This window comes from Gobius niger (assembly GCF_951799975.1).
Source record: "Gobius niger genome assembly, chromosome: 8".
NCBI classification, from domain to species: Eukaryota; Metazoa; Chordata; class Actinopteri; order Gobiiformes; family Gobiidae; genus Gobius; species Gobius niger.
Genome location: NC_136859.1, coordinates 12,854,925 through 12,873,149, shown reverse-complemented (window position 1 = coordinate 12,873,149; position 18,225 = coordinate 12,854,925). Strand labels below are relative to the sequence as shown.

At 43.4% G+C, this 18,225-nt stretch overlaps 1 protein-coding gene across 2 annotated transcripts; it reads left to right on the top strand.

Moving 5' to 3' along the window:
* Nucleotides 1–554: 554 nt before the first annotated feature.
* rusc1 (RUN and SH3 domain containing 1) lies at nucleotides 555–16,806 on the top strand. 2 transcript variants are annotated; one of them, XM_079560921.1, is made up of 12 exons: nucleotides 555–651; nucleotides 2,248–5,498; nucleotides 8,444–9,166; nucleotides 9,926–10,045; nucleotides 10,135–10,211; nucleotides 10,356–10,530; nucleotides 10,788–10,893; nucleotides 10,972–11,018; nucleotides 12,268–12,704; nucleotides 12,787–13,019; nucleotides 14,119–14,289; nucleotides 16,116–16,806. In XM_079560921.1, the coding sequence occupies exons 2-12, from the start codon at nucleotides 2,372–2,374 to the stop codon at nucleotides 16,279–16,281; spliced, it is 5,382 nt and encodes a 1,793-aa protein (XP_079417047.1). In that variant the 5' UTR covers nucleotides 555–651; nucleotides 2,248–2,371; the 3' UTR covers nucleotides 16,282–16,806. The 2 variants fall into 2 exon arrangements, with proteins under 2 accessions (XP_079417047.1, XP_079417048.1); XM_079560922.1 differs by lacking the exon at nucleotides 8,444–9,166.
* The last annotated feature ends 1,419 nt before the right edge of the window (nucleotides 16,807–18,225 follow it).

The following is an 18,225-nucleotide window of genomic DNA, read 5'->3' as shown; positions in this document are numbered from 1 at the left end:
TTTTAATTGCGTGATAGAAGATAGAAGTAAAATCTAAACTAGAGACATTTGTTTTGAGGGGTGGTCTCCCTGCTTCATTTTAGCACCGCTCAAAGCTGTACACGGGCCTGAAGCGTGCACAAAACCATTTTTTATTTATTTTCTTACTCTCTTTAAAACATTTTTCCCATAAACATATTTTTACAAGGGAAGAGTATCAGGCTCATTCCGCATTCATACATTTGCTTGTTTGAAGTTTTAGTACATGTTATAGAAGTATTATGAGGGCTCGGGACGAGTTCGGGACAAATTTAAAAAAAATGTCACAGTTCATGCAGGAAAAATCTGGTACTCCAGCTTTAAAGTTAGTTAGGCCTATAAGTAAACAATGAACCAATTATACTGAGTGATGCTAGTAGCCTGCACGAGACTAGTGACAAACAACCCTCAGCTTCAGAGATGTCCATGTTGATGCTGGGGGATTGTTGTTACATAGGTTGTTACATAGGTTGTTACTGTATCACTCTCTGAGAAGGTGGTCTGTTGGTGATGGGGCGGGAAAGCTCGCGAGAAACGTCGAGAAGTGGTGCATCTGGGAGGTTCACTCAGGCTGGTGATGTTCGAGCATCCGACGAGATGGAGACCTTCATCCCTCTTCACCTTTATCTCTGTGTGAGTATTTGACCATTTTAAGATTCCGTGCGTGTCTGGTTTGTGGAGAAATAATCACAATAATAATAGACGCATTGTGTCCGCGCAAGGAAGCAAAATCGCGTAATTTACAGGGATCTACTGGTTAATGTTGCTGTGTAGGCTGTAACGTGAAATAAAGGTTCAGTCGACACTTTTCCCCATTAAACGCGTACATGTGGTTGTTATCTTTGAATATAAGTTTATGACAGCCGATGTCTTGAGTTATTTCGCGGAAGGAGAGGCCTGGTACAGACCGATGCGGACCCCCTCCTCCCCCGCTCTCCCTCCTCACATCCTCCCAGTCTCCGCCAGGTCTATGTGATCGATAGCCTACTACACGAAGAGGTAAACACCACGATGCATTGTTAGCCTTATTTTTTAATCCGATTGCGCGTTATCGCTTTTCTCCCTCAAGGCTTGTGTTCCAACGCAGTGATCTTGAATAGCATATGAGCGCCTAACATAACCTTAGGAGGGTGGGATGCTAAAAAGGCAAGCAAGCACAGTCTGATTATTTCATGCTCCAGTTAAGGCTGTGTGCTGCCGGACTTCAGCTGCAGAAATGTAAGAACTGTGTCGGTGAAAACCTTGGCCATTGCTTGTCATTTTCACTGGATTGGGGTGCACAGATGGAGGCTGAGGGACTCCTGTAAACTCATGAATATCTAAAGCCTAGTGATGCAGAACATAGCAGATGATTGGCAAGGACACAGACTGTAGTAGGCTGCATGCGAAGTGATCGAGTGACAATTATAATTATGTTGAGCTCTTTATTTGATTTCATGACATTAGTTAGATTTGTGCATTTAGGTGCTATTATGAAATGGAGAAAAGGGAAGGACTTATAATAATATTTGTACAGTGCATGCATGTAAAAATCTGAAACTTGAAAATGCTCTTTATAGGAGTTCATGTGACATTATAACAGTCTAAAACTGGGGAGAAGAGCACAACTCTAAGGTAGAATGTGCCTGTCATATACATCTTTATCAGCTTTTTACATGAAACAAAAACGTACATAAAGTGTTGCATCTTGCCTGTTTGCACAAATGGATTATACAGTCTTCTATGCAACCATATCAGTTGGGGGCCGATCACACAGACAATATTGTTGATGAAAAGCCTTTCAACTTTAAGATTAATATGGCAAGTTTGTGGATCCAGTTTCTTACAATCAATGATTAGGAGCACCGCTTTTGGGAAGAGATTTCTTGCCAGTATGAAGATGAATTGAAAATTTCTTGGTGAATGTTCCATAGCGTTCTCCTGCTCTTCATCCTTCAGATTCTGATTCAGCTTATTTGCCATTTGCAGTGTAAAACCAATTGGGAAAAATGGTGCAAGTAGCTCGAAGTGCACTGTCAAACATTCACACCTAAAACATAAAAGACAGTCTTAAACATAAAGTACAACATAGTTCAGATTTTGACATGATCAAATACTAGCGTGCATTTATTTATTTGAATGAATGAAGCAAAATTGAGTGATTGTCGATGATTAACTTTAAGTGACTTTGCTTTAACGTAAAATCAATAGCGTGGTCTTTATTCTCTGTGGGTTTGCTTGATGTTGCAGGAACTTGGGAGCAAAGCCAAGATGTGACCGTTGCAGCTCGTCATAGTTTGGGCAATTCCAGCCTCTACAACCGCTGTTTCTATAGCAACCTGAAATATCCTGTAGTGTCCCGTCCGGTCCCACCATGCAGTCCTCGTCTCAGCCGGCGAAACCCCGTCGCTTTGACACCGCCAGGCGTCCCGCACCAAAGCCTCACACCGCACCTGCCCTGCCCAAAGAGGACAAAAACATGAATACGATTCCTAACCCTTCCTCTCGCCGGGTCACCAAAACGCCCGTCGCCACACCCAGGACCAGAGTGGGAGCACAGCCGCGCGCACCGCTTTACCAACCGAAGGCGAGCGCCCCTAAAACAACCTCCGCCGCCTTCAAACCCGTTAAGCCCAAAGCTAAGACTGCACGGGTGACAGCGGCGAACCGACTCTCCCCCTCGCCGGCTTCTCCCGCCGTCCCGTCTCTACTTCCCCTTCTTGACCCCAATTGCAATGAGCCCAGTTTGCCGTGCCTGTGCTGCGACGGCCGCTCCCCTCAGGACAATAACAGCATGTTCAACCATAACCACAATAACAATAACACTATTTCACTCAGGCAGCAGATGCAACTCCCGGCTCCTCCTGGCCCCTTGTTCCAAAAGCAGGAGGAGATGAGGGCTTTACAGGAGGAACAGCCGCATCTTGCTTCAAAAGAGCCACAGATTGACCAACATGAGGCTTCTGTTGCAGCCAATGGAAATAATAAAAGTGATAATAATAATGGAGTTGACGTCGCAAACAATGTCATTAAAGTGGACGAGGAGGAGGATGATGACAGCAGTGGGGATATAGACATCGCAGAAGACCATGACGATGAAGATGAAGATACCGATGATGATACTCTGGTACCGTCCTGCTGCGATTGCCCTCCCTCACTCCTTGATTTCTCACTCTCCTCTTCTACTTCCTCATCCTCCACTTCCATCAGCTCCTGCTCCGACTTGGACTCGGACAGCGCGGATCAATCCTACTCAATGAGCTCGTCTAACGATCAAGATAATCTATCCCTGATGCTGTCTCCCAAAGTCCGCTCTCCTCTCAAAGCGCCCGAATCCAAGCCTCCGGCCCGCTCTCCCCCGTCCCTGCCTCTATCCCACAATCCTTTCTATCTGTCATCCCACTCCCCGTCTTCACCTGATGAGGGTTACCCCTCTGCCCTTGACTCCCCTGACTATTTGGGAATCAAAGAGGACTCAGAGATGAGCAAATTAAGTTTACTGGACTTCCTAGAGTCCGTGGGCGAGTTTGGTAAAATGGAGCGCTTCAGTCAGGTCATCCAAGTGGCAAGGTGGGATCTGGAAGGGGAACAACATTGGGATGTACTGAGAGATCGTATAGACCACTTAGATCGATTAGAGAAAGTAAACAGGGAGATTAAGTTAGTGTACATCACCAAAATGCACGAGAAGGGGTTTGATCTGAGTGACCTCGAGGAGCAGGATCTCTCTGACATCATGGACGAAATGGGAAACATAGACATTCCCTGGAAGCTGTACAAAAATCACAAATCCAAAATGCAAGATTCGCAAGAATTCTCCGACGCCGGTGTGGACCTCACTGCTCCATCAGATTGCGAAGATCCCCTGGCGCCTGATTCCCTCACTCCTTCCCCCATCGAAGCGCCGCCCAAACCGCCAGTCCGCCATGCCAGCGTGACCTCTGATCTCCACACGTACATCAACATCAGCAGGGAACCCAGCTCTGTCATGCCCACATCCCCGACTCCGCTGTCCACGTTCTCTCTCCACACCACCTCCCCGACCTTCACCACTTTCAAATGTGAAAAGTCCACCCCTGTCTCGCCCCCGTCCATACCGCCTTTACCCGCTTCCAAGCCCCTCCCGTACCTCACCCTCTACACCGCGCCCTCTCCGACTATCCCCACCCCGACACCCCCCATCCCGCCTCCTCGCACCCGGCACCTGGCCAGAAAAGAAGCCCAACGACGCGCCGCTCTTTTAGCCGAACAGGAAAAATCCCCGACGTCGTTGCCACCGCCAACCACGCGCCCGCCTCCTCTGCCCCCGCCACCGGTCATTTCTGTGTCCTTTTCCTCTCCCCCTGCCATCCCGCCTCCCCCAGCCTTGCCTCCTCCCCCGTCCTTCCATGCTCTGGACGTGGAGATACGGAAACTGCTCATGCTCGCGGGGCTGACCCAGGCTGAGCTCCTTAAACTCAGCCCGGAGCTTGGAGTCTGCGTGGGGGGTTTAGAAGACGAGGAAGAGTCTGAAGATATTGTCTCTAGATGTGAGTACACAATAGGAAGTAGGAGCCAAGAGAAAGATGGTGACAAGGGGCGCATGGATGGGTTGTACTACAGGGACATTTTAGATGAGGAGGCCGAGGAAAGCAAAGACGAGAGAAAGGAAAGTCAAAGAACCACGTCGTTTAGCGAGATGGCAAGACGACGAAGGAAGAATACGGCTTACTACATGTCAGAGCCTTACTACAGCACTGGCCTTAGCAATACTGATGATTCAAAAGAGGAGAACTTCGAGATGCTGCGTTACGCCTCACACGTGCCCAGCTCACCCCCCCCTCCTCCCCCTCCGCGACCCTTACCCCCCATACCCTCATGTGTTCCCCCGAAATCCAGCACCCTTCCGGCCAACTCTGCACAACCCGAGCGCTTCGATTGGCTCATTGCGTTCACGCCCGATTCAGACGCCCTGCCCAAAGCCCCGCACTTCGAGATGAGAAAACGCTCAGTAGAAACCCCAAAGAAACCCAGCGCGTCCGAGTCGTCCTCCGGGTCGGCTCCGAAAGTCACGACCTTCAAGGAGCTTCGGAACAGGAAGTCCAACTCGCCGCCGACGACAAAAGTGATCATCGCTCCTGAACCCGACCCTAACGTGATCACGCCCGATCCGGATTTGCTGTACAACTTAAGGTGGAGGCGAGACAAGGCGGGAGGAGATGGCCCCCAGTGGGAGTACACGTCCCAGGCACAGGCCCTGTTCATGCAGCCCCCGCCCGCCCTCACCTCCATGGCAGCGCTGAAGGAGATGCTGCAGAGAGCCGAAGAAGAGGCCGCGAAGTCCAAACTGTGCCCGCCGCAGAAGCTCGGCTACTCGGTTAGCGACAGCAGCCTGTGGCACCTGAGCGGAGTCGAGTGGGAGCGCGAGAACTTCAAGATCGAGGAGAAGAAAGATGAAGGCGAGGGCGTGGAGATGAGGGGCCAAGCTGACGGGGAAAGAAGCACTGAATTGAGAACATCAGGTGAGTATTTCAACTGTGGTGAGATACTGTATTTCCTGTTGAATCCACACTACAGTCATGCACATGTAGAACAGTTTCTCCAAAGTGCTGTACAGGCAAAACTAGGGCTGGATGATTTGGCAACAAAATGTATAACTTTTTTTTTTTTCTCATATTGATCAATTTTGATTCAGTTACTTTTTACATCATAAAATAAATACATGTAGCTGATTCATGAAGTTAGACATATCGTTTATACAAACCAAAAAATCTCTGGTATTGCTTTTTAGGTGTGTAATCATTTTAGGGTTAGGGTAAGGGTTAAGGTTAGGGTTAGGTTTAGGGTTGACTATGAATAGGCAGATTATTAATGGCCTATTAGTATGTTAACAGATAAAAGTATAATAAGCAGTGTGTTAATACTTTACAAGCAATATTAATGCTTATTAACACCTTATTAATACTTAACGAGCACACCTTAATATAAAGCGTTACCAAAACTCCCACTGTCTCATCCAAGCTCCAAAACTAGGTTCTGTTTCTGCCAAAGAAATGGCTGTAAACCTGACAATTATTAAGACCCATAAGCAAAGTAGAGATTACACATTTTTATTACTTTTCGGTTTACAGAGTTCGGGAATGTGACGTCATAGCGTTAAGCATTATGGAATTAGCAGCAATTGTAAACTAATGGAGATTTTTAAAGTCAAATACTGGAGTTATTGTTCACATTAAAACACCACAGTGTGTATTTACCAGCAGTAACTCAGCAGCTAACATTTGAATAAAAAAAAAAAGCAACAAACGGATAAACAAAAACTATACAATGATAAATATGCCTATATTATATGTATACTATATTAACGTAATGTACTTCAGGGTAATGAAATAAGCAGCAATATCCATCAAATGTAGATGACTATGACTAGAATGAAGCGGTGAACGTACAGCATGAGGTCAGTATTAGTCATCTTTGGTGTAACTACAATATTGTGTGTGCACAAACAGCGTGTACGGCAGAGGTGACATTCAACAGAGATATTTAAATAGTAAATGGGGAAAATAACACTATAAAAGGCTTTAACAATTAAAAGACTATAAATCAGATTAAAAACAATAAAGTAATGAACGTTAAGAGATCTGTGTATTGGGACTTAAGGGAGAATACGCAAACAGCTTGACTCTATTTTCACTTGGAAAAACAAGCGAGGCACATGGGTAAAGACATAATAGAGAAGCTTGAATTGTTTCCACGGAACAGAAATAATACAGTTTGTCAGTTTTGCTTTGGGAAATACACTTTTTTTTAAATTTTGGCCAAGGGAGCAACAAAGATGGAGGGTGGTAGTGAGTCACAGAGGATGATGCACAACGATGGCTCACTGGTGACTGCAAGCTATAAGTGGACATTTGTTCAGACAGATATCAAAGACTGAAGCGAGCAGTCGCTGGGCTGGGTAAAGAAGAAAGTGATGGATAGAGAGATCGAGTGTAATACGAGATGACAGATTGGAACGCTTCCAGAAAGTCATCTATTAACATCATTCACTATCACATGAGGAAAAGAGAGAAATCATGTAGTGCCACCTTTTCATTACACCAATTCTCCCTCATTTACTAGCATAACTTTGCAGATATTTATTTGTTTCTGTATTACACCACTATTACACCGCCTTTATCTAGTTTTCTCTCATGTATGCCCTTCTGCAGTTCATCCAGCCTCCTCACCCCGCCCTTGTTCCCCAGAGTGGCTAGATCAAGTTACTTAGCTCACTGTGCTGCAGTAGACAACATAAAAACCAATGGATGATCTCTGTGTTGGTCATCATGTATTGTCTTAACAGTCTGAGCTGTAAACCTATAATTTCCAAAAAGTTAATCTTGTTTTTACTATTCACGAGATGAATAATGTGTAGTTGAAGTAGATGAACTAGAAACCTTCACCTGTGGACCTGTGTGTGCCTTTAAAAACTAAAGAGGTGGGTCTCTGTGTCAGGGCCAATTGCAGTGAGCCACCGTTGTCACAACAGGAAGTAGCATGCACTACTTGTATACTTGTATACCTGCATATACTGCACCAATATCACACAGGTATGGCCTGATTTAAACTCATTACAGTTCATTATCTATAGCTAACTAACTAACTGTGAAAGTAAAAGCAGCTGCTTATTGTCCAGGAACAGCTTTGTAATTAAGATTGAGCAATGATTGGGCAAAAAGGGACTGTGTGACTGACTCAGCATTGCTCTGAGCTGTGGGCTGCACTGAGGAAAGGAAAGCAAGGTTGAAGCCAAAGAAACAGATAATACAGTCAGGGCTTAGACAATCAAGACTGAAAGAGTGGTCCGGTGAAAGAGTACGCACTGCAGCAAAGTTTCTCCCAAATGTAAGAAATAGAGAAATAAAAAACTAATAATATCACTCTTGAATTATGTTATGGTCCTGAGGGCTCCGCAATTGATTTATGTTTTAAAACCAAGATTCAGTTTGCTGCACATTTTAAACATTTCCAGGGGCACTGTAATAGAGAGAAGACGGAAATAGACTAATGCAGAATAACCCACCCATGTGTTTCAGAATAGCCGAGGTAGAGGTCGAAAAACTACAGGGTTAGTACGTACAGGACAGTAAGGACACTATGTAACAACTCACTTTTCGTACAGTTTGTGACTTAATGTGTAAAATACTGCACTGAATCTCTCAATGTTTAACTGTTTTGTATTGTAGCCTTCAACACTGCCTACAATTGCAACATTCATAACTAACATGTTTGCGTCTTTTTTTCTCCCCTTTTTCCATCCATTGGACGACTCCTTATTTTTCTCACCTATCCATCCCAATTCAATGTCAACCCTCTCTCCATGACTCTGATTTGTGTGCTTATTCCATTCTGCCTGCTCCGCCTTGCCTTTCTTTGTCCTTGCCCCCGCTGCTTTCGGACACATTTGCTTTATTCAAATTTGCAGCCGCCTCGCCCCCTCCGCCCCTCGCACAGCCTTCCCTTCCCTACTTCCTCCACTCTGCTGACCGACCCCCCTGTACCAACCCCTTTTTGGATCCCAGGCCTCACAACCCCGTAGGACGTAAAGATCCAGAAAAGCTGCGGATCGGGTCCTGGGATGACGCAGCCAGTGCGGACTCCGGTGTTGACAAATTGTTTGAATCTTTGGTGGATGATTTTGGGATAGACTCCATTTGCGATTATAGGGATTATGAGGAGGGAAACATTTACGACTGCGCATCCACTGGGTCCAACTCCGTGTGTAATCTTGACTCATTGTGCTGCAGTGAGATCACACCGTGTCCGACCCCGTATAAGAACATAGATGTCGTTATGAGATACAACAACTCCAGCGAATCAGAAAAACCTCCACAGGTTCCTCATAGCCGGGTTTCTAAAGAGCTCCCCCCTCTTCCTGCCTTTTACCTGTACCACCCCAAAAACTGCCCCCTGCACCGGGGCTCCCCTCCCCGCCTCTCGCCCATCGGAGCCCTGTCCCCACCGCAGCGCACCGGACCCCCTCCTGGCCCGCCTCAGTCCGGCCTTAGCTCCCCGCTGTTCCCCCGCTCACACACCCTGCCCGCCCTCGCTGCCCCACTGTACTACCCCAATCTGTACCCGCCTGTCCCGCCCAGGGCACCCCTCTTACCCCCTAAAACACTCTACCAGGAGCAGTCACATGTGGCGAGTAAGACATCTCTCTCTTTATTCTCCTCCTGTAGATCTTGATCTCCTCCTTGGTCAGACATCTCATTTGTGTGCATGCCTGTCTGTCTTTGTCTGTCTGTCCTTGATGTCTCCTGTCGATAATGACTGCTAACGTCAGCCGCCGTTGAGCTCAAAGGATTTGCAGTTTTGAAAGAAACAAGGAATAGTTTCGAGTCAACAACCTACATTTTGCAGGTTATCTATTGCCAGCTTCCTATCCTTTCAACTCTGCAAAGAACTTTAATAAAGGCGACTTTCCTCATGAGAGTGTCTATTGTCTCCCGTCAGTCATTCATGTTTTGTTTTCTCCTCTCTGTCATCCTCGTGTCTGTCAGATTTGGTGCTACATTTTTGCATGTGTTGAAATTCAGATCTACAAAGCTGGTTGTTTTGTGTTATTTGCATTAGAGCAATCTATTTGACACGTCATAAATGTCAGCATTTATATAACAATGTTATATAAATTTATTTGTTCCACTTTAATGTCGGCAACTCTGCACAACATAAGTTACCACCCAAAGCCTTTGCTGTGTTTCTGAGTTTGTTGAACGCTCACAGAAGTTTTCCCAGTTACCAGATGTGCAGTCCTCAGTCAAAAATGGCTGTAACTGTGTATGTCAGGTTTGCCATCTGCTAAGTAGTGCTTCATTGCTCAAGTGCTTTTACTAATAAACAGCCCTAATGTACTGTCCTCATTTTGTTTAATTACTCTAATGATTGGCACTGTGTTTTTTATTAGCTGTACGGAGTGTGTCGTTCGCTGGGTCAGTAAACAGAGGAGACACTTGGATGGCCGAAGATGTCAGTCGTCCAGTGAGAGGGCTGGGCCTGACCCCCCTTTGTCTACAGGAAAAGAGAGGTAAATAATGGCCTGTTTACACGGTTTGCTCATTTTATTGCCTTACAGTTTGAAGATGGTAAACCGTGAATTGCTGTTTTCCCCTGTAGCTCTGGTCAGCGCAGTCAGCGTGGCAGTGGAAGCCATCTTGGCACAGTTTAGCACTTCTCGGACCATAGTGCAGAAGGTACGTCTGGCATCAAATTAATTGTGAAATGCTGAGCAGCATAAGGCCACTATTCATTCAAGCCATCAATAGCTTTTTTACAATGTAATGAAGCAGCTATTTCCTCCTCAACGGCGTCACTGCACAGTTTTCCTCTCTCATCAGGCTTTATCTGGAGACAGCACTGTAAATCCATCTCTGGGTCGCCTGGTGCTGCAGTGCCTGTGCCCCGCCCTGCACAGCCTGCTGACTGACGGCCTCAAGCCCTACCAGAGTGACCTAATTGCAGGCAGAAGGCCAAACTCAGCCTGGAGCCTTGTCCAGGCCTCAACTAGGCCAGGTATGATGCACAGAGCCTCCAGCATTAATTAGCCGTGAGACGCGAGATTATATACAAAGCATTATTAATGGATTTCTACTCTTCGATAGGGACAGACTTTTCTCACACATAAATCAATTCAGTTTAAATGCTGAATAAAATAAACGGGAAGCAAATATCGATAGCCTGTCATCGCTACTCTGTATTTTAGACGCGATTTCCTGTTTGATACTTTCTTTGCTTCATGTCATGTAAATCTTCTCTGTGTGTTCATCAAGGCACTAAAACACAAGCTCTTTTCAACCTCCAAACCCGAGTCGGAGAGTTGCCGCAGCTCAGGCAGAGCAAACATCGCTTCAATGCGTTTATCCTTGGCCTACTTAAGTAAGTCCTGTACATCTGCTGCTCGACACCGCAAAATACACCTGGCTCTTTTTCTCTGAACGCCGCTCTGTTTTACAGCATGAAGCACCTAGACTTTTGGTTGTCTCACCTTCACACCTGCAGTGGTATGTTGTCTTTTTACTTTGGCATAATAGGGGGTAGAGCAGCCAAAATGTTGTAATCAAGAGCTGTTTCTTTGAGTAATGTTCATGTAGAAGCAAAAAGTGCTGATCCAAATAATCAGAGGAACTTTATCTGTACTTTAGATGTAACTTTTGACTTGTGATTTAGCATTGGTGTATCAGGCGCTTTTGTAGGCAGCCATTCTCCTGCTTATGTTATCCACGAACAAGCCCGACTTCGGTAATTTGCATTTGAACAAAAAAGAAGTGTCTCCGTTTTCTCCAAGTCGAGGGAGGGGAGTGAGAGGAGCGGGGGATGACGCTTTGATAGCGCGGTTGCACCAACTCAAGGCTAACTGAGGAGGTTATCATAGTTCTTTTGGTCATGGCGATATAAACGCTGATATTTTCACTAAACATCCCTTTAGTGTGGACTGTAACTGCCAGAGACGGGTTAAGCAAAGTCCCCTAGTCACTCAAGTATCCTTAAAGGAATATTTCATTTCCTAGTTATCCAGAGTGTTGTTGATTTCTGGAGATATTTCTTTTGTAATTCATGCAGTTCTTATATTTGAAGAGTTCCATGGTGCTAGGCTAGTGCAAGGCTAACGCATTTCTATGGTATCAGCTAGCCTGTATTAAAACCAGTCTTACGCACTCCACAGTGCACCTGAGGCAAATCACTTACTGTATAACGCCAGACTAACCATATAAATGTCTGTGTCGATAGAATAATTTTTGCAATAATACTGACCTTGCATCACATGAATGATCGCATTTTGAGGGACTATTTTCTAGCAGATCACTCCGCCGCTGCATAGCTTATACAGCCACGAAGCTGATGCTGCTCAAATGTAGGGTATTTTAAATGCATAATGGTTAAAATTACTCTATCGACACAGACATTTATATCATGAGTCTGGCGTTATAACTGATTTGCCTCAGGTGCACTGTGGAGTGTGTCAGACTGTTTTTAATGCAGGCTAGCTGATATCGTGGAAATGCGCTAGCCTTGCATTAGCCTAGCGCCACGAAACTCTCCAAACAGAAGACCTGCATGAATTACAAAACAAATAACTAGGAAATGAGGCCCTATGTCAAAAATCCTGAAATATCCCTTTAAAGTTATGTGATCAAATAGAACAGCATTCATCTCAGGTTGACGAAATTGACTACTGAATAAACAGTAATGTGAAGATTACAGGAAAAGAGTGTGTTCCATCAAGACAATATATTTGCCTTTTCTCTGCAGATGTGTTGGAGACGTACTACCACCCTTCGTCCTTCATGTGCCTGTCGCTGTCCGTCTGCCGCCCTCAGTTTGACGAGCTGCTGCTGGTGCTTCAGCCTCTGAGTCTGCTCACGTTCAACCTGGACCTGCTCTTCCAGCACCACCACTGGGACCCGCACAGCCCGCAGATACCCAAAGCGCTGCCCGCTCAAAACCAGGCCTGTCCGTCAAAGAAACCTGAGGAGAAATACATGGAGAGTCTCACCGAGGAGGATATTCAGAGCGGGGAGAACGGACCCCCATCCCTTTTTCCAAAGACTGAGGATTCGCCGTCAGAAAGCAAAGAGGAGGATCTGTTGGAGACCAGTCCTCAGCTGCGATGGGTGAAAGAGAAGGAAATCAGCGCTTTACCTCCTCCTGATCTGGAAGAGGACAGTTTTGCACAACAGGCGGGACAGGTAAACACTTCACACTCCTGTTACAGTTTAAACTATAAGGTATTTGGATCATTTTAAAAAGGCCTGTGTCACTGCCTTTCAGGTGATCCAGCAGGGTTGGGAGGTGATGATGCGCTGGGGAGGCCGACTGAGCCAGAACCTGTCTGAGTTGAGTCTGGCTGCGGGGAAAAGGGACGAGTTAAAGACAGAAGATCTCCAGGCTCACAGTGACTTTGTCCCGGTTAGCAGCAGTGCGCAGATCCCCTGGGGTCTGGAGCGCTTGTTCGGGGCCCCTAAATCCCTCAACAGTGCTAATAGCCACACTGCACCAACAAGGTAAGTGCATACAGTACACACAGCGATTCCTATTTCGGGGGTTGAGCCATAATCACATAAATAAATAACTCTCCCGGTGGTAATAATTCCTGGAACCCGCCAGAAATGTGCTAACACGACTGTGAAGTTAAGTGTTGATGTTGTGAAATTTGAGGCATACTTTAATACAGTATCTAAATGTCCATGCCTTCCAAACAAGGACAATGATATTTTTTAGGCTGGGCTGGGTATCGTTACTTTTTTTTCCGATACCGGTAATTTAACAATACTTGGTTTTTGGTACCGATACCTTTTTTCGATACTAACTACGAACTAAAATATTTCTCTGCAAATTTACAATATCAGGGATCCCCAATGTCAAGAAATGTGTGAAAAATGGAGAAGAATTTGGGGGAAAAAGGGGAAGAATTGGGAATAAATGGGGGTAGATAGGGAAAATATAAGTAATAAAATGAGCAAAAATGAGGAGAAATTTGAAAAAAATGGGAAAAAATTAGAAAAAACAAAACATAAAATGGGGCAAACATTGGGGCAAAAAATATTGGGAACATTTTGAAGAAATTCTGGCATGTGAAAGAAAGGTAACTCCCGCACACTGTGAAACTTGCAAAAAGTGAGGTTTATTACAACGTTTTGGCTAATAAACCTCACTTTTTTCAAGTTTCACAGTGTGCGGGAGTTACTTTTCTTTCATATGTTACGAGCTTCAACTTCTCCAAGGTACCTGGTATAAATCAGATGTGTGAAGCACCCGTTCTCTTCAAGAACTTCTGGCAAAAACTCAGAAAAAATTGGGAGAAAATAGGGAAAAAATAGTAATAAAAATGGGCAAAAATAAGAAAAAAAAATGTAATTATAATGGGCAACAATAAGAAAAAAATGTACGAAAGACATTTGGGAAAAATGGACCAACAGCATCAAAACTGTATTTTTTTCGGTATCTGCTTCCCATGCTTTTTTTCGACACCAGTAGTATCTTAACTTTTTTTCTATACTGTACCGGTATCGTTTAACTGTACCCAGCCCAACATAAAGCCCACCGGCCTCTTTTTAAGCACCTTTTTTATTGTCTAAAGATTGATTTCCTCTCTTCGTGCAGACGGCCCTCTCAGTGGTTGGCGCCCAGTGTGAGTGTGTTGACCCGAATGGTGAGCAGCAGCACAGCTCCAAATTTAAAACGAGTGCCTGAGGCCTCAGCAGAAACTGTACCTGAACCTCCGGAGAAAGAAGTTGAAGCTCTGGAAATGAACGACCGACCCAAACCACTCAGGTAACACGCGGACATGGGGTATGGTGAATTTATGTATAAAGAATAAAAATGGTTCTCATGGTGGGCGAAACATTTCCTTCAAAGTCATGTTTTCTTGCTTGTTATTTAATTATGATAGAAATTGAATTAAAATTAGCAAATCATAAATTGCAAAGATTAAGAAATTCTATTGGTAAAACAATCTGAGAAAACTAAATATCCTCAACACAACAGTTTCTGAAATGCTTGTTTTGGTTTAGCAGGTTATCAAGTTCAGTCTTCTCCTCATTTTAAATTTAATTTCAAATTTAATTGTCATTTTGAAATGTTTGTGACTTTATTCAACACTATACCCTTGATACATTGAACCTGCCAAATTTAGTATAATAGTATAAAGTCCTAATTATGTATTTGTAGTCCTAATTTTAGTCAAAGTAATATTTTTGTGACTAAAATTGGACTAAAACTAAATTTAACGTTTTTCATCAGACGAAAACTATGACTTGTGATGTTTTCGTCGACTCAAATAAGACGAAACAAAAATGAAATGAAGAGACTAAAATCATCCAAACTTCCAATGACAGTTTGAAAGAGCCTCAGATCATGTACATTCTCAGCTTTGTTCATGTGGGAGCAGCTCCATGAAGCAGAAGACCTCGATTAAATATGATTATAATGAATATTATAAATGCAAAGTCGACTAAAACTAGACTAAAACTGAAGATATATTTTTTTACTAAATAATAATATAATATATAATATAATATATAATATTGACTAAAATTAAATTTCATTTGTGTTAAAAGACTAAAACTAAAATATAAAATATGTTGTCAAAATTAACACTGGTTCCTAGTGTAATAAAACATAAGACCCTAACTCTAACTTTAAGCCCTAACCCCTAAGTTGTGTCTTCCAAAGTACTAATACACATTAATCCATTGGGACAAGTTATATTTTATTTTTATTTATTTTATGGTTTATTTGGTAGGGACAGTGCAAGTTAATGAACAAGCCACACCGGATTGTAGCCTTAGGCTAATTTTCATCCGTCGTCCCCCATGCGCACTCTCAAACACACTCTCATACATCCTGGCCTATTGTACATGTTTTTAGTGGTAGGGGAAACCGGAGTACCCGGAGGAAACCTACGCAGACACGGGGAGAACATGCAAACTCCACACAGAAAGGCCCCGTCCTTGGTGGGAATCGAACCCGGACCTTCTAGCTGTGAAACCGCTACCGTGCTACCGTGCACGCCAATTATAACAGTAGATTACAGGTTTATAGTTTGTATATTTATATACAGATATATAGGTACAATGTATTAAGGGTAGTGTAAAATAAAGTAGCATAATAATAGGATGTATAGGAGTAAAGTGAGACGAAAACATTCTTCTTACACTTTACCCCAAGTCCACAGATGAAACAGTTTATATCAGGAGTAGGCAACGTCAGGCTCGAGGGCCAAATCCGGCCCTCCAGCATAAAACCTTTGGCCCCCAAGAGAATCTTGAAGAAACATTTATTCATAAATCAAAGACCAACTATGTGAAAAGGCCTCTAAAATGTGCAAAATACTGTCAATATTTTCACATTTCCCAGCAAGACACCGCTTTAGGTCATATATGATGTGCAAAACCTATATTTGTAGAAAAAAGGTGCTTTACTTTGGGCTACAATTGTGAGTTTCGGCCCTTGGTGTTTTGGAAATGAAGAAAATTGGCCCTCCATGACACAGACTTGCCTTCCCCTGGCTTATATTGTCATTATATCATTGTGCAGTTCACGTGTCAGAAACATAATTGAATCAAAGGTTGTTTCTAACGTTTCATTGTGCTCCGCAGGTCAGTGCGAACATTGTGTGACCACAGGGGAAGTGGCTCTGAGCTCAGCTTCTGTAAAGGCGAGGAGCTGGAGGTTTTGGGAGGCGTGGACCAAGACTGGATCCGCTGTCGCCGTGGAGACGCGGAGGGACTGGTACCAATCGGCTACGCCTCTCTGATCATGTGACTTCAACAACCGCTGCACTAAATCGATAAAAAACAAAAAAGACATTATTTTAGGGGAAGATTAAGAGGTCCCTATGAGACCCACTATCTGGAAGGGATATCGATAACACCAGCTTGGTTGGAGTTTGAGTTGAGTGCATCACACCATCTGTTCAAGTTTATGTGCGCGGGGAACAGGCTGCAGCCCCGCTCTCCTGTTACAAACATATGGGTTTTTTCCATCACAATCCATCCAGTTTGGTCACATTAATCTAATGGGTTTTAGCAGTGTGGGTGCAGCAGATGGTGTGAAATGATCACTTGAGTTGAATTCCTATCATATCCGTACTGGAAAACATTATCCTTCTTCAGTATCAGACTCCCTCAGATCACTTCTTGTTGGAAATCAACAGTTTGAATCGGTTGCGTTCACAATCTAGAGCGGTTAAAGGAGGCATATTGTGCTAAATCAACTCTTTTGAGAATTTTAAAAGTGTTATAACATATTCCCTCGTCAAAAACATATCAGTTTCGCTGTTTTGAATCATCTTCGGTTGTTCCTTCTACTGCTGAAGTGCATCTGGATTTTTTGTGCCATAAAAGGAACATGAAACTGTATTTTAAATAATCCACTCATTCTGAGCTTTGTGTGTTCATCACAGCACTATAGATTTGCTAGCATGTCGAAAATAAAAGTTTGTTTTATTATGTGCCATTCTTAACACTGCCTGCAGAGGACACCCCAGGCCGATGTCAAAATTCTGACCAGCCCAGTCTCTGTCATATTTTATTCATATTTTTTGTCACATTATTTCAAATTAAAACATAAAAAAATACCAGTTTATTACCACTTTATGATGTTAAACTGACAGATGACAGGTCAATGGGCAATTCACTGTTTTTGAAAGAAATATCCAATAAACAAATAACGTAGAAATACTACATTATTTTTTGGAGTATCATAGGGCTGGGGGATATTGCCTAAAATAAAATTGCGATTTTTTTTACTCAGTTTGGATGATAACTATTTTAATCGATTTTATTGGATATAAACTTAAAAAGTCTCCTGATCTTTCATATGAAGAAAACTGCTCAGAGTCCTGCTCATTAATATTTCATAATGGAACTACAATTAAGCCCATTAAGATAAGATAAGATAACCCTTTATTTAAAAAAATATATTTATTTCTTAAATATTCCTCAAAAGTAAAACTTCTTAATTTCAAAAGTGTTTTTGTTTTATCATCTTCATGCCTCTGCTGACCGTCTCCGTGGAGACTCAAGGGAAAGGGGCGGAGTTAAATGGTCCGCTCAGAGCACAGTGAGAGAAAGGCACAGGAGCAGACCGGAGGAAAGTCTGATTTAGACGCTGCTTCTCCGCTGGTGTCATTTCGCTACGGAGCGTCTAAAACGCTGCTAAATTTGCCACACGTCAGGCGGACATGGAGCGGCAGACTCGATTTTACAATTTAGCCATTTTCCAAATCGTCTGTGTATAAAAGCATGAATTAATTGAATTAATTAGATTTATCGCCCAAATAAATGGCTGAAACTGAAAAAATAATGTCACCTTACTTCACTTGTGCAGAGGAGAGGACAAACTATATTCCAGGTCTAAACATCTGCAATATGGCGGCAAACTGTACAATCATATTCTTCGCTTCCTTCCACAAGATATTCATGTGTGGGCTCTGTGCGATTGTTACATATCACGTGAACGCAACTTATTCAAACCATTCAAGCCACCCTGTTTTCTCAAGAATAGTGGGCCTTTTCTTGTAAACTAAATCCAAATCTAGTGTATTGTTGGTGTGTTGATCAATGTTCTCTTGACCTCCAGCTCATAGTGACCTCTTGCTTTCATTGCCTGGTTCATGTGTGTTTGATATGTATTTGACTGTATAAAGATATATACATATATAAAATATACATAGATATACAGTATAATGACGAAAAAAAACACAGT

Excerpts from the sequence above, each read along its gene's own strand:
- rusc1 (XM_079560921.1), top strand. The coding sequence starts at position 2,372 with ATGCAGTCCTCGTCTCAGCCGGCGAAACCCCGTCGCTTTGACACCGCC. Across the intron at positions 5,499-8,443 it reads CACTGAATTGAGAACATCAG|CCGCCTCGCCCCCTCCGCCC; the intron begins GTGAGTATTTCA and ends TCAAATTTGCAG. Across the intron at positions 10,212-10,355 it reads CTCGGACCATAGTGCAGAAG|GCTTTATCTGGAGACAGCAC; the intron begins GTACGTCTGGCA and ends CTCTCTCATCAG.